Source organism: Microtus pennsylvanicus, chromosome 5 (assembly GCF_037038515.1).
Source record: "Microtus pennsylvanicus isolate mMicPen1 chromosome 5, mMicPen1.hap1, whole genome shotgun sequence".
Lineage (NCBI taxonomy): Eukaryota > Metazoa > Chordata > Mammalia > Rodentia > Cricetidae > Microtus > Microtus pennsylvanicus.
In genome coordinates this window covers 49203447-49219595 of record NC_134583.1, presented here as the reverse complement: position 1 = coordinate 49219595, position 16149 = coordinate 49203447, and the positions used below count along the sequence as shown (strand labels likewise).

At 36.0% G+C, this 16149-nt stretch overlaps 2 protein-coding genes across 2 annotated transcripts; both read right to left on the bottom strand.

Annotated features, from left to right (window-relative positions):
* Positions 1 to 9811: 9811 nt before the first annotated feature.
* Positions 9812 to 10757, bottom strand: LOC142850900 (olfactory receptor 5P79). The gene has a single exon (XM_075974803.1). It carries the CDS (start codon positions 10754 to 10756, stop codon positions 9812 to 9814), a length of 945 nt encoding a protein of 314 aa, XP_075830918.1. The 5' UTR covers position 10757.
* A 3817-nt stretch (positions 10758 to 14574) lies between these two features.
* Positions 14575 to 15520, bottom strand: LOC142850899 (olfactory receptor 5P76-like). Its single transcript, XM_075974802.1, has one exon. It carries the CDS (start codon positions 15517 to 15519, stop codon positions 14575 to 14577), a length of 945 nt encoding a protein of 314 aa, XP_075830917.1. The 5' UTR covers position 15520.
* Positions 15521 to 16149: the final 629 nt, after the last annotated feature.

The window sequence follows — 16149 nt, the reverse complement described above, 5'->3', positions numbered from 1 at the left end:
TTCTATTTGGATGCATACCTACCTAAGCTTGGATGGAGAGGGGAGGGCCTTGGACTTCCCACAGAGCAGGGTACCTTTTCCTCTCTCAGGACTGGAGGTAGAGGGGAGAGGCTGTAGGGGGCAGGAAGGAAATAGGCGGATGGAAGGAAGTGGTAATTTTGATTGGTATTATTTATAAAGTAATAAAAATAAAAATAAAAAAGAAGAAATGAATTTAAAATGGAAATAAAAGCAATAAAGAAAACACAAACTGAGAAAATTATGGAAGTGAAAAATATGGGTAAGTAAGCAGGAACAGATGCAAACATCACCAACAGAATACAGGAGATGAAAATCTCAGGTATTGAAGATATGATAGAAGAAATAGATTCATCAATCAAAGAAAATAATAAAACTAAAAAATTCCTGAAATGAAATATTCAGGAAATCTGGGTATGAAAATACCAAACCTAAGAATAATAGGAATAGGAAAAGGAGAAGAATCCCAGTTAAAAAAACCAAATTATATATTTTAATAAAAAACATAGAAAAAATAATTTCCAGCCTAAAATGGCCTTTTCTATAAAGGTACAAGAAACTTACAGAACAAGAAATAGATTGGATAAGAATCCCTGCACTAAACATACAGAACAAAGAAAGAATATTAAAAGTGGCAAAAAAGTTAAGTAGCATACATAGAAAAGCAGACCTTTTAAAATCACACCTGACTTGTCAACAGAAATCCTAAATTTCTTTTTTAAAAAGTGCCCTGACTAATGTCTTTCAGCCCTAAGAGACCACAGATCCACACAAATCCAGATACACTAAACCTGAAAGAAGAGAAAGTGGGGAATTGTCTTGAACACATTGGTGCAGGAGACAACTTAGTGGAGCACCAATAACACAGACTAAGATTGACAATAAATGGCACCTCCTGAAAGTGAAAGGCTTTGTAAGGCCCAGGACACTATCAATAGTACAAAATGGCAGCCTACAGAATGGAAAAAGATCTTCACCAACCACACATCTGACAGAGGATTAATATCTAAACTATATAAACAATTTAAGAAACTAGATGTTGAAAAACCAAATAAGGCAATTTAAAAGTAGGATAAAGATCTAAATAGATGATTCTCAACAGAAGAATCTCAAATGGCAGAGATACACTTAAAGAAATGTTCAACATCCTCTGCCAACCAGGAAAAGCAAATATAAATGACTCTGAGCTTTCTTCTTATACTGTCAGCATGTCTAAGATAAAAAAACACAAGTGATTGCTCATGCTCCAATGAATGTGAAGCAAGGTGAACATTCTTCCTTTGCTGGCTGGAGTGCAAACTTGTACAACTACTTGTACAAATCAGTATGACATTTTTCTCAGAAAACTGGAAATCAATTTAACTAAAGTCCCAGCTGTACCGTTTTGGGGCATATATCAAAAGAATGCTCCATCATACTACAAAGAGACTTGTTCAAATATGTTACCCCTTTCTGAACAGAAACAAAGGAAAAGTGAATTGAGGAGGGAGGTGATGTGGGAGAGAGGAATGGAAGGAAATGCAGGAGGGGAAACTGTGTTCCAGGAGTAGAACATGTGTGTGTGTGAGTGTGTGTGAAAATCTTGGGTGGCAATATTATTCTCATCAAAGGATTACAAATGATTCTAAAGGTTCAAATCAAAGTTCCAAATCTAAAGGCTGCATTTGAAGAACACAGAACCCATGAGTAACATTTGTGCTCAGAAATGCAGATTCTGGTGGCTGATGAAAGGGAAAAGCAAAGGGAATACTGCAATTTTCATAAAGTTATGTTTTACAATGAAGATGTTCTTGATACATTGTAAAGTTTATCTCTAAAACACCATAGATATAGCTGTATAATTACATGCTATACTGTCTATTCACCTGGAATATCAGGGCTCATTACACTGTTTAAAATTCTAGTTATCTATGGCTACCAGTGAGAAATAGCCACAATTCTCGTGGCCTCTTTATCACCTTTGTTTCAGAGGCTGTAGATTAGGAGTTTTAACATAGGGATCATCATGTGGAACATAGACAACATCTTGTTCTGGTCCATGGAGTAGCTGGGCTTGGGCATCACACAAGTGAATATGATGATCTCATAGAACAGAGTGACAGCAGTAAGGCGGGAGGTGCTGGTGGAGAAGGAAATCTGGTGGCCCTCAGTTGAATGTATTTTCAGAATGGTGAGAAGGATGTAGACATAATACAGAACAATGATAAATACAATGACCATAATGATGAAGCCTGAAGATATTGCTTGAATGACTTCAGAAGAAGAGTCATGAGAACAAGAAAGCTTTGAAAGTGATGAATAGTCAGAGAATATATGATTAACTTTATTTGGTCCACCGAAGGACAGATTGAGGCAACAACCAGTAAATATCTAAGAATTTGCATCCACCTAGGTAGAAGGCTCCCATTAGAAGGATTTAGACTGTACAGGATATCTGTGTGGAGTAGAGCAGAGGTGATTGAATGTCACTATAGGACAGAGTGGGCCTCACAGTCTGGCACAGGGATAATTATTTCCTTCCTGAGAAAGCCCTTCTGCATGATAGTTGTGACTGATAAGGAGTACCCTAAAAGCCAAATGGTTGAGGAAAAGGTACATCAGCATGCAAAGCTGAGGGCTGCTTCTGCTCAGCACAATTATGCTCACTTTGGCCATTAATGAAAGAGAATAGACTGTTAGAAACATAACAAATAAAATGGCACAGGCTGTAGCATCCTCTGTTGCCCCAAAAGACTGAACTCTGATATATTCTACAGATCCCATTTACGTCAAGCACTCTGCCTTGAAAGAAAACTAGACAGATATTAGAATGGAATACAATATTTCAACCTATTTTTTACAGCAGCTATATAATATGAATGACAGAAATGCATATATTATGCTTAAATTTTGGAAGAAATGTTTTTATGTACCACATCATATAAAATAGCAAATATTAATTGATGAATGAACTGTAAAAATTAGTACTTCTTTTTTCCTTTGTAACAAACATATCTTTTGTGCTTTTTGTTAGTCTATATTCAAATGAGGAATAAAGAACAACTGAAATAGAATGATGTAATTGTTATATTTTAACACTTTACTCTTCGGAGGGCCTGCCACAAAGATCCCAAATCATGGAAGTTTTTTCTTTCCTATGAATGCCCAGCTAGGCTTATTTCTATTCAGTTTTTCTTATATTATCTTATTTATCTTTTGTCTCTTTGGTTTTTACCTTTCTATATGTCTTTCTTTACTTCTTACTCTGTGGCTTGCTGTGTAGCTGAGTAGTTGGCCTCTGCAATCTTTCTTTCCTTCTCTTTTCACTCCCCCATCTTCTCTTAGCAGATATCTCCTACTTATTCTCTCTGCTGGCCAACCCAATATCCTTTTTCCTGCCCTGCTATTGATCTTTTAGCTTTTTATTGGAACAATCAGGTGTTTTAGACAGTTTCACACAGTTAAACAAATGCAACATAAAAGAATACAGCACATCATTGCATCAATAAACAAACATTCTATAACATAAATGAATGTATACATCTTCAACTAATATTCCACAACAGAAAAACTCATTTTTCTCAAGAATTCAGTGTCAGGGATACTTCATGTTCACACACACACACACACACACACACACACACACACACACACACACACACACGGGGAGGGGGGGAAAGAATGAGAGAAATAGCAATACTGAACTTGGAAATTGTATCTGTTCAGTCATTTATAGCCTTATGTCATTATGTTTTAAATTTGTTTAAAAATGATCAGTTCTGAATCACTGCACAAAGTCCCACGTTCCATGGCAGTTTTATTCAAGAATCTCATATACTTTGACCATATTCCATCCCCAAACCTCTCCTATGCCTTTATTCTTTTTAAAATTAGTTTCTTTTTTTTATTGAGAAAAGGAAGAAAAAAAACAAGTTTCCACCTCCTCCCAGCCTCCCATTTCCCTCCCCCTCCTCCCAACCTTCTCCCCCTCCTCCCACTCCTCTCCCCCTCCCTCTCCAGTCCAAAGAGCAGTCAAAGTTCCCTGCCCTGTGGTAAGTCCTAGGTCCTCCCCCCTCCGTCCATATCTAGGAAGGTGAACATCCAAACTGGCTAGGCTCCCACAAAGCCAGAGGAGTATACCAGAAAATGGAAGGACCTCCCTTGCTCTTGGATTGGGAGGATCAACATAGTAAAAATGGCAATTCTACCAAAGGCAATTTATAGATTCAATGCAATCCCCATCAAGATCCCATCAAAATTCTTCACAGATCTTGAGAGGACAATAATCAACTTAATATGGAAAAACAAAAAACCCAGGATAGCCAAAACAATCCTATACAATAAAGGATCTTCTGGAGGCATTACCATCCCTACTTCAAACTCTATTACAGAGCTACAGCGATGAAAACAGTGTGGTACTGGCATAAAAGCAGAGATGTTGACCAATGGAATCGTATAGAAGACCCGAATTTTAACCCACAAACCTATGAACACCTCATTTTTGATAAAGGAGGCAAAAGTATACAATGGAAGAAAGAAAGCATCTTCAACAAATGGTTCTGGCATAACTGGATGTCAACCTGTAGAAGAATGAAAATAGATCCATATCTATCACCATGCACAAAACTCAAGTCCAAATTGATTAAAGACCTCACTATCAGTCAGAACACATTGAACCTAACAGAAGAGAAAGTGGGAAGTACCCTACAACAGATGGGCACAGGAGATCGCTTCCTATGTGTAACCCCAACAGCTCAGACATTAAGGGCAACATTGAATAAATGGGACCTACTAAAACTGAGAAGCTTCTGTAAAGCAAATGACATTGTCACCAAGACAAAAAGGCAACCTACTGACTGGGAGAAGATCCTCACCAACCCCGCAACAGACAAAGGTCTGATCTCCAAAATATATAGAGAACTCAGGAAACTAGACTTTAAAATGCTAATCAACCCAATTAAAAAATGGGGCACTGAACTGAACAGAGAATTCTCAGCAAAGGAAGTTCAAATGGCCAAAAGACACTTAAGGTCATGCTCAACCTCCTTAGCGATCAGGGAAATGCAAATCAAATAAAATTAGTTTCTTTCCCCTACCTAAATATTGCTCTTTCCAAATCTATGTCATACATGTGTGAATAAACATTACTACTTCTTAATAATAGTATATGTAAATTTACTGAGCAATACCAAGCATTATATACAGTGTGCTTTCATGTGTCCAAACTCTATTGTAATACTTTTCGTATGTAGCAGAGGTGTGAAATTTAATCCTTTATAGGAAATGTACGAATATAACAGTATCTAAGCTGAAGTGAGCATTGCATGGCATGGATGCATCATAGTATATGGAAATGACATGACTGGTTTATCCACACAACACAGGGATAAGGATCTGACTTAGTCACTGAGAACTTATGGAACCCTAGGTAAGTGGCATACACTATACAATACTCACCGTTGCTTTGTTTTAAAGCATGGCATCTGGTGATATTCTTTAGTAAGATAGTATTCATAATGCCATGAGTTTATAATAGAAATAAGCAAATGTGGAACTAGTTACTTATGTCTCATTTAAATGTTTATAATTTCTGATATAAAAACGAGAAACAAACTCTCTATATCAACAGAAACTGAAAATTATTTCCTGTCAGTGTCAATGCCTCAAGGACAAACAAAAAATTGCCAATTTAAAGAAAAGCTATATTTTATTTTATGAGAAATTGTATCTTATGGGAAATGACCTTTTGATTAGCTGTCTTGCTTTTAAAATTCCACTGAAACTCAATCAGGACCGAAAACTGCAGATACACATGTTCATATAAATACACGTTATCTACTAGCACCTATCAACTAAGCTTTGTGTGCTGATGCACTTTTTAGGTGAAAACTTCATGGATTGATAAACATCCTTCTAACAATATTGGACATGTCAGGAGCAAAGAAGGGTACAGTGCAGTGGAAATAATTCTAGCTCAAACTCAAAAGCTTTCTGGAAACAAAGTGCAATTTAAATACCTCTTCATGGGATCATCTTTATTTTTAAATTTAATTTTACATTTTTAATTAGGGAGAAGTTTACATGCAATAGTGGGAGATAATACCACAAAGATCTCATGTGTACTTGGCTGCATCTCTCCACACCTACGATAATGTCACAACCAGTATAGTGGAATGGAAGTACTGTCCAGAAACAGACCATGACCATTAGCATGAATATTGCTCATGCTGTCAGATATAACTATAAGAATCTTCCTCCCTTCCCAATTTTCCCGTTCATCTCTGACCACAAGTAATGTCTTCTCTGTCTCTTAGTTTTGTCATCAAATGCTTTATCTGGAGGTTCATTTCTGGGTTGGCTTCTGTTTTATCTTAGTTTTCAATTGAATGTTCTTAACTGTACTGCTCCACTTGTCCACTAAATTAGAGGACACTGGTTTCCATTTTTTGGCCAATTTTGTTCTCTCTTTTTGTAGCAACAGTTGCTGTGGTAACAGAATGACCAAAAACCAGCTTGTGTAGAAAAGAGTTTATTTGGCTTACACTTCCATGACACAGTAAATCACTGAGGTAGGAACTTAAGCACCTGGGAGCTGAACTGAAGCAAGAAAGTGATTGAATAGTGCTTACTAGATTTACTCAGCATGCTTGCTCAGCCGGCCTTCTTAAAGGCATGACCGTCTGCCCAGGAGTGGCATCAACCGCAATAAGCTGAGCCTTTTCACATAAATTATTAAGCAAGAACGGCCTTACAGAAATGCCTACAGGCCATTTTGATGGAAGCATTTTCTTAACTGCTGTCCCCTCTTACCAGATAACTCTAGTTGGTTCCAAGTTGCCAAAAAATTTAGCTAACATACCATCTCACTAGGCTGCATGATGATGTGGGGGTTCTCATTCTCCCAGTATAATTGTAGACCCAGGTAGTGAGAGTAGAATGGAGGAGAGGATGAAACAGCTGTCCACCCTGTTGAGCCACGGAAAGAGGGTGAGTTGGAGGGTCATACTTCTTCAGTTGTGTTTGTATGAATTATGGCAATTATTGTCCAAGAAGTTTCCACTGGACCAGAGCCAATGTTTAACTGTAACTTAGTTAGGAAGCTCAGGCTTACAGATTCTTGTCTGTGCCTATCTTGGGGTCTGGAGGAAGCTCCACATTATCTTCAGTAAATGAAAACATAAAACTAAAGAGACTTTTTTCTGTGCTGTCCCTCTGGTTCTGAGTAACCCAAGCAGTTCATTTGCTTTCCTTTCATATGAATCCCAAAACTTAAAAAAAAATAATGAGCACCAAAATTATTAATCCAAACCCTTCACTTACGTTTAAAGAAGGTTAGCCTAATACAATCCATCATGGAAGTTCAGATGTGGAGTCCTCCATATTTAGGATAGAAGGAACTTACTAAGAGTGTCAAAACAGTCTCCTTTTGTTGAAGAGTTCTACAAATCTGAACATTTCCCTTTTCAAGGACCAGGACTTAAAGGATGGCAAATGTTTGTGACATTGACCTTTTTGTTAGTAGAGACTGTTTACATGTCCAGTAACATATCCACAACCAACAAAATAAATGATTTCAGACAGAGAAAGTGTTTTTTCTCCTGAATTAAATTTTTCATTCATTGAGAATTCTTATTTATTTAAATTTATGGAATTCCTATATACATGTGGAAATTAGAGTTCAGAGAAACAAAAAGGCATTTTAATCACTCAAATGAAACATTTAGTGTTATGGGAAAACAAGTCACGAATGGTGCTCAGAAAGACTGGATATCCTCATGCAGAGGAATGAAATTAGACTTCTATCACCCATGCAAAAACATAAACTCCAAATGAACAAAAAAGCCTCAATGTGAAACCTGAAATTATGAAACTTCTAGAAGAAAATAAGAATAGTCCATTGCAAGCCATAGGTACAGGAAATGACTTTCCAGAATGTAGTTCTTTAAAAGATTCTACACTGCAAAAAATATCAACAGTTACGTGAATAGGGATGCCAAAAAAGTAAAATAAAATGTTCATTAACTATACATCTGATAGAGGAGTAATAGCCAGAATATATAAAGAAATAAAAATACAACAAACAAGAAAGCAAATAATCAACAAATAACCCCATTCAAAAATTTGGACGCTTACAAATAATATAGTTAATTTAACTTCATGGTTGTTGATGTTATATACCTAAACTCATTTAGAATCCAAGACATAGAAAATGAAAGTTAGTGAGCAGTGGTATCAGTTATGCTTCCCCAGAGGAACAAGTCTATATATAAATATACACACATATATGTGTATGTATATAGATGTATACACAGACACACTCACACATAGTATCTCTTCTAACAGATTTTTATGGGATTACCTCATAAAATTCATATATACAAGGAGAAACACAAAGATGGAAAGTATGTGTGTGTGTGTCTGCAATTTTCTCATGAAATTGCATGACTGGTCATTTAAAATCCATAGGGTAGATGACCATCTAGAATATACTGGCAGGAGCTGGTGCAATAGCTTAGATTCCAAAGCTGTGATGGAGGCAGAAGACTAACTTCTCAAAAACTCTAATATTTAAAGCCTTGAGCTGATCAGAAAAAGCTGTTTATATTGAAAGATAATCTGCTTTATTTGATTAGTGGTAGATACTAACCACCTACTCACACCACCCAAATCTTACTTACAGCAGTATTGGAGCAAATATGTGGGTGTCATCTCATAGTCAAGGTGACACAGTAAATTAGCCAACTTATTGGCACTATTTATTATAAAAGACATCAGCCTAAAGTAGAGACACTGGCAATGAACAGTAGTAGACCATGTTTGTCTCAAATGTACGGACTTTCTGGCAAAGTATAACAACAAAGAAAGGGAGAAAACATATTTTTATTTTTCCTACAGAAATGACTTTACTCAATGACGGGGTCCTTAAGTGTAAGGAAACAAGTTGGGAGGGAAAAATAAATATACTTGTTATTATCACATGGAGAAGAGTAAAGATTCTCAGGGAAGCTGGGGCTATGGTTTACAGATAGAACACATTGATTCTGACAAGCTCTAGATTCCACTATCATAATTTAAAAAAGTTTCCTAGGGCAGCATAATAGCCAATAATATCTCATCCCCTACATGGAATGCTCCTTTCATAAACAGTCAGTTTTAGCATCAGAGGACTGGAGAACATATCTAATGCCTATGAGTGTTAAAGTTTTATTCAAATAAATGATTCTATTGCAATAAAACACCTGAAACAATTTTATTGTCTGCTCTACCTTGTCATTTTCTCTCTAAATATCTTTGTTCGAGCTATAGTTATCATAAACACTTACTTAAGGGTAGCTGTTATTGAAAATGGACACAGACTTAAAAAATTGTACAGTCAGTCATTTCTACATAGAAGAGAATTACTTTAAAATATGAATAAAAGTGAATGATAATTTTGAACATCTGATTTTTTGGAAGTACTTTTGGTTATGCATGAAATGTATAACTTACTATGAATATGTCATTTACTTTCTGATGTATGAGCACTCACCCTGTACATTTACTGCCAAAATTCAAGTCTGGTAATATGCCATATCATGCATTTCAATCATCAATACCCAGTTTCATTTTTTTTTAGGGTGTAGGATCCCCGGGAACTAGAGTTATATGTAGTTGTGAGCTGCCATGTGGGTGCTGGTAATTGAACTCAGGTCTTCTTGATGAACAGTTGGTGCTTTTGACAACTGAGCGATCTCTCCAGCCCCCACTTCCCTTTTAATACTATGGCATATCACTATTACATAGCATGTGACAAAATAACAAGTTAGAGACATCTCTAGGAAAATGTTTTCTTACTTAGCTGTCTCTTCAGAGCATCCTTAATCTCATTATTCCTGAGACTGTAGATGAGGGGGTTCAACATGGGGATCACCACCATGTAGAACACAGATAACACTTTGTTCTGGTCTGTGGAGTAGGTGGACTTGGGCATCACATAGATGAATGTGACAGTCCCATAGAATACAATCACTGCAGTGAGGTGCGAGGTGCAGGTGGAAAAGGCCTTGTGGCGGCCCTCAGTAGAGCGCATCTTCAGAATGGTGATGAGGATGTAGGTGTAGGAAATGGCTATGACAAACACTGTGATCACAATGATGGATCCAGCAGAAAATGAATCAACAATTATGAGGACACTGTTATAAGAACAGGAGAGTTCAACTAATGGAGTAAAATCACAGAAAAAGTGATTGATTCTGTTTGGTCCACAGAATATAAAAGAAAAGAAGGAAATGGTGAAAAAAGAAGCATTAAGAAAACCACCAATATATGATCCTATAAGCAACTGGACACAGATTTGTGTGGATATTTTGGTTGAATAAAGCAGTGGGCTACAGATTGCCACAAAACGATCATAAGCCATGGTAGCCAGAATGAAGGACTCAGTTGATCCAAAGAAAGCAGCTGAGCCAAGTTGGATGGCACAGCCAAGGTAGGAGATGGTGTTTCTCTCTACCAAGAAATTGGCAAGCATATTGGGAGTGACAGAAGATGAGATGCCTATGTCAACAGAAGCCAAGTGACTCAGAAAAAAGTACATGGGGTGATGGAGCTGGGAAGAGACTCTGATGAGGAGGATGGTGCTGAGGTTCCCAGACACAGTCACCAGGTAGATGCACAGGATGATGGTGAAGAGGACGACTCTAAGGACTGGGTCATCTGTCAGGCCCAATAGAATGAACTCTGTCACTGCAATGTGGTTCCCATCCTCCAGGAGAGCCATGGGACAGGGTAGGTGCTGCCAGAACAAGGCTGTGAGGAAGATATTACATGAAAGGATTTGTAAATATGTGGCTGTATTTTCAATAACACATATATAGTACAAATAAATGCATTCTTTAAACCATATATTTAGAGTATTACATTGGGTTACCAGTGTTTATATGTTCATATGCATTGATTATTTAATAAATTTCAAAATGAAATGCTAGAAAATTTCTTCAAATAATGTGTCTTTATATTTTTGTATAATAAAATATACCTAACTATGTTTAATCCTAAATGTGTAAATTGTGAGACTTTTGAAAATAACAGAGAATTGTCCTATGTAAAAGAAAGAACTAAGGTGTACAAATACAAAATTATGCAATGGAGTCCTAAGTATTTTCTGATCTTTAAGAATACTTTCCAAATCACTTTAAATATATTATACAGTGCTCTACTGCTGTTTCCATGAAATAATACTATAAATCTTAGTGATTCAATTTCATGGTTTATAAAAAGGGTGATTTGGAAATGTTAAGGAAATTAACAATGCAGAGGAAACACTGGAAAGAAGACATGAACTACAGGCAGTGTGAATTCAGTCTTAATGCTAGGAAGCAATGGAAAGAAGACAAGAACTACAAGCAGTGTGAATTCAGTCTGCTCTTACTATACTGTGTGTGATGAGTGACAAGAAAATGAGGAATGTGTTAATTTGGTGGAGACAAGAAGTCAAGTTTTCTAAAAGAAGGCCCATGCTTGGCATTGTAGGTCATCAAGTCTGTCAACTATCTGACTAACTTAAGGACAATTTTTATAGTGAGAAATATAATATTTTACAATATTTGGGAAGAACTAATACTATAAATGAGAAGACATGCTATAAATTAATTAAATATTTACTTACCTATCAAAGCATTGCCAAATATGTGAATACCATTTCTAATAATATTAGTATGAGCTTATTCACACACTCATCAATCTTCTCCTAACATAATAATGTTTTCTAGCTGGAATAAAATTGAATGAAATAATGTGATGTTCAGCAGAGTACAAGGATAAATATTCAACCTGGAATATCAAGCTTACCCAGGCTCCCCAACTAGGAGCAGGTTATCATATCTTGAGACTTTTACCCTTATATTTTTGTGTTTGTCCAAGGTGCCTAGAGCCTGTGATACTAGAGTAGTCAGTCAGTAAAGAAAGTCTGCCTTTTCATGAAGCATTGGTCAGAAAATCACCAAGCTATGTCAAAGTTTTGAATTTATTAGCATTTTTTTCTTGGTGCTAAGCTTACACACCATTAGACACCATGTGGGCTTCAAGCTTTCTAAGGATGGGAATAAATAAGAATGCTATGAAAGCTAAGCTCTATGCCTGATTAATCACAGGAATTTGACTATGAAAATATAAATCATGTAATTTTTCTTACTTATATCTGACTTTTTTCTTGACTACAACTTCTAAATAGGTACATATTCTCAAAGAGTATAGTATTCTCCACTGGTAGGGGCAAGTTAGGACACTCACCTTTTGAAATAAGGACTCATTCTAAAGTAGAAAGTGAAGATAATTACACCATATTTTTATAGTGTCATAGCTGTCCCCCACAATCATTATTTACCATTGAGAATAAGTCTCTGAAGAGTCTGAGGATTCAAATATAAATTCAAATCCCCAGGGAACGTTATCTCAGGTGAAATAAGCCATTTATGACATATAAACATAAATTTCAAGGAGCAATTTTAGATTTTTTATGTGTGTATTGGTGCACTTTCATTTGACTTTCATTATTAGGAGTATATGATAACAGGATTACCTTAAATAAGTGTTAATTCTGGGTTCATTTTAAATTTCATGGTAATGGATTCTGAGATAAAAATAGTCAATATTTTCTTCTTTCATTTAATACCATTCACTCAGTGTGTTTTCTACTGAGTGATATAATTCCCTTCATTAGGTAGCTTGAGGAATATGGTGAGGGAGGAGATGTAAAGTTGCTTTTTTAAAAAGCAGTTATTTAAGAAACATTTATTTTTCACAGCCAAAGATATAAAATATTGTTATATAGAAAAATATGAGTACAAATACATGTGGCTCGTCCTCAAGTAAGAATTGATAGCTCATAATTCCCACCTCAAGCAGATTTTAGCTTTTATTTTATGATGAAGGTAGGTAGAAACAGTGTTCAGTTTGAAGACTCAGTCTGATTCCTGATAATCTTAATTTTATGGAATCTTTCACTCTATCTCTGATGCCACCTTGATGTAGTGGCTGAGCCCTGAGGATTAATCAACTTTCAAAATCCCACCATCAAAGCTCTTTTGTTCACTGTCCAATTCCCTGAATAAAGTAATTCTTAAAACTCTGAACAACTTTTTCAGGGACCATGAACACACACACACACACAAACACACACACACAAACACACACACACACATATGTAGGCATAGATATAATTTTAGGTCTACTGATTTATCATGCTCTGGGGGATACTTAGAAAATGTTTATTCTGTAAGCTATAATTTAATGTTGAATATATACTTAAGATTTTTTTCAATTACTTTAGTTGTATGCAACACAAGGCTGGTTAAAATGAACAACTCTGCCATTGTTTGAACAGAAGCCTCAATGAACATGAATGAAATAGTGCATTCACACAACTTATACACATAGGTACTACCTTATTTGACATGTTCCTCACATTCTGCAATCCTTTCTCAGGTTTTAGGTTCTCAACAATACCTGCACTGTGAAACCTTTGCCTGTGGCACATCACCCCCCCCCCACATCTTTGTTGTTGATTTTTGTTTTATGATCAGTTCTCAACCTCTTCTGATAGCCTAAATCACTTATGTTTTAGTTTTATTGTCAAGATCTTATATAGGAGTTTGTATTACACTTTGACCCTTTTCATTTGGAACTACATCCAATGGTTTAGACTATATATTTGAAATCTATCACTGGACACCATTCTGGATTGTTTGAAAATGTAAATGAATGAATAAAAACATCAATGACTTTTATTTTATAAGCAAAAAGATGGATTTTGTTTCTAAAACACTAAAGTGAAGGAGAAAGGAGCAGCCAAGCTTATAAATCCAACACTGAAATTGTGAAGAAGAAATTTTCTGAAATTGTGAAGAAGAAATTTTCTGAAAGCAGCAAATGTGATCATCACATATATAAACCCTAACCATATATAGGCTTGGCTCTTTGGGAGAAAATAATTTCTATTGCTTTTCTTGTTGTTTGATTCTTTTTGTCCTTACAAGCTCATGAATATAACTTAATCTAATGTTGGAATTTAATGTTTGAATTCTTATCATGATCAAACATGGTGGAACAAATATCTTCATTTTGTAGTAAATGAAGAGAAGAAACAAAACATATTGAGTGCCAAATATCATTTATGGCATGTCTCTAGTAAATTAAGAACTGCCCACTAGGCTCAACACCTCTGATTCTCACCCTTACCAACAGCAAAAACGAACATGTATTTAACAAAAACATGAGACTTTGGGGACAGGCAAAATGCAACATGTACCAAAGTTGACTATCAAATATTTTTAAAAATGTAAAATACCTTGAAAACATTGCAGAATATTAGGTTTCATATGAATCTCCTTTGCTGTTAAAACTTTATTTGATTTTATTAAAGGTAACTTACAATGACTCTTCTATTTCATCTATAATCTGAAAATTGAACTGTGATATTTATTGCAATGGTCCTTACTTGATAATAATATATCAACAGACTTTTTCAATCACAGACCCTCAACTTGTGTTACTATAAACATTGTTGCAATATCAAGTCCTACAACATAACAAATGTCTCTAAGAAAATATTTTCCTACCAAATTGTCTCTTTAGAGCACCCTTGATCTCATTATTCCTAAGGCTGTATATGAGTGGATTTAACATGGGGATCACCACCATATAGAATACAGACAACACCTTGTTCTGGTCTGTGGAGTAGCTGGACTTGGGCATCACATAGATGAAGGTGATGGTCCCATAGAACAGAGTGACTGCAGTGAGGTGGGAGGTGCAGGTGGAGAAGGCCTTCTGACGGCCTTCAGTGGAGCGCATCTTCAGGATGGTGATGAGGATGTAGGTGTAGGAGACAATAATTACCAACACTGTGATCACAATCACAGTGCCAACAGAAATAGTGGCAAGAACAATAGAGACACTGTCATCTGAGCAGGAGAGTTCAACTAACGGAGTAAAATCACAGAAAAAGTGATTGATTCTGTTTGGCCCACAGAAGAAAAAAGAAAAAAAGGAAATGGTAAAGGAGGAGGCATTAAGAAAACCACTTATGTATGCTACTATAAGCAACTGGACACAGACTTGTGTGGACATCTTCATGAAATAAAGCAGTGGGTTACAGATTGCTATGAAGCGATCATAAGCCATTGCAGCCAGAACAAAGCACTCAACTGTTCCAAAGAAAGCACCTGAGCCAAGTTGAATAGCACATCCACAGTAGGTAATGGTACTTCTCTTCACCAGGAAGTTGACAAGCATATTGGGTGTGACAGAAGATGAGTAGCCTATGTCAGCAGAGGCCAAGTGACTGAGAAAAAAGTACATGGGGTGATGGAGCTGGGAAGAGACTCTGATGAGGAGGATGGTGCTGAGGTTTCCAGACACGGTGACCAGGTAGATGCACAGGATGATGATGAAGAGGATGACTCTAAAAACTGGGTCATCTGTCAGGCCCAATAAAATAAACTCTGTCACTGCAGTGTGGTTTCCATCCTTCAGGAAAGCCATGGGATAGTGTCGATGCTGCCAGATCAAAGCTGTTATAGAGACATTACAGAAACGGAGTAATGACAATGACTTCAATTTCAGCAGCTCAATCTTGGTATATCACAAATATATCATTCAAAATAACTCACAATTTTATCTGACAAAATATTAGTCAGGACTCTGCGTGTACATATACTTTTTTGCATTTAATGTGACTTAAAGTTTTGACAAATGCTAACACGCTTCCTTCATATAATGTATCTCTTGTCTTTTTAGTTATTTATAGTAAAGTATACCTATGTGGTTTTATAACTAAAGTTTTAAAATATGACACAAATAAAAGTACAAAAATTATAAGCACAGGAAGTGTGCAACCACAGAATTATGTGATGAAGACTTAATGGCTAGTCTTACTACATGCCTATTATGCACCAAAACAAGATATAGAATTTTATATGTATGGTTCTTTAGTTTCCCACAGGTAGTATTAATCAATCTTACTATTTATATTTTATTGAGACTATTTAATTTGAAAATAGCAAATAGTTTATGACTATACAAGAATTCTAGGATCAACATATAAACAACAGGCAGACTGAACTTGATTTAAACCTTTAATAACCATTATTCGTTTGAGAGTCACAGTGAAAT

Bases quoted from the DNA above. Each gene is read 5' to 3' on its own strand.
- LOC142850900 (XM_075974803.1), bottom strand. From the start codon at position 10,756: ATGGCTCTCCTGGAGGATGGGAACCACATTGCAGTGACAGAGTTCATT.
- LOC142850899 (XM_075974802.1), bottom strand. From the start codon at position 15,519: ATGGCTTTCCTGAAGGATGGAAACCACACTGCAGTGACAGAGTTTATT.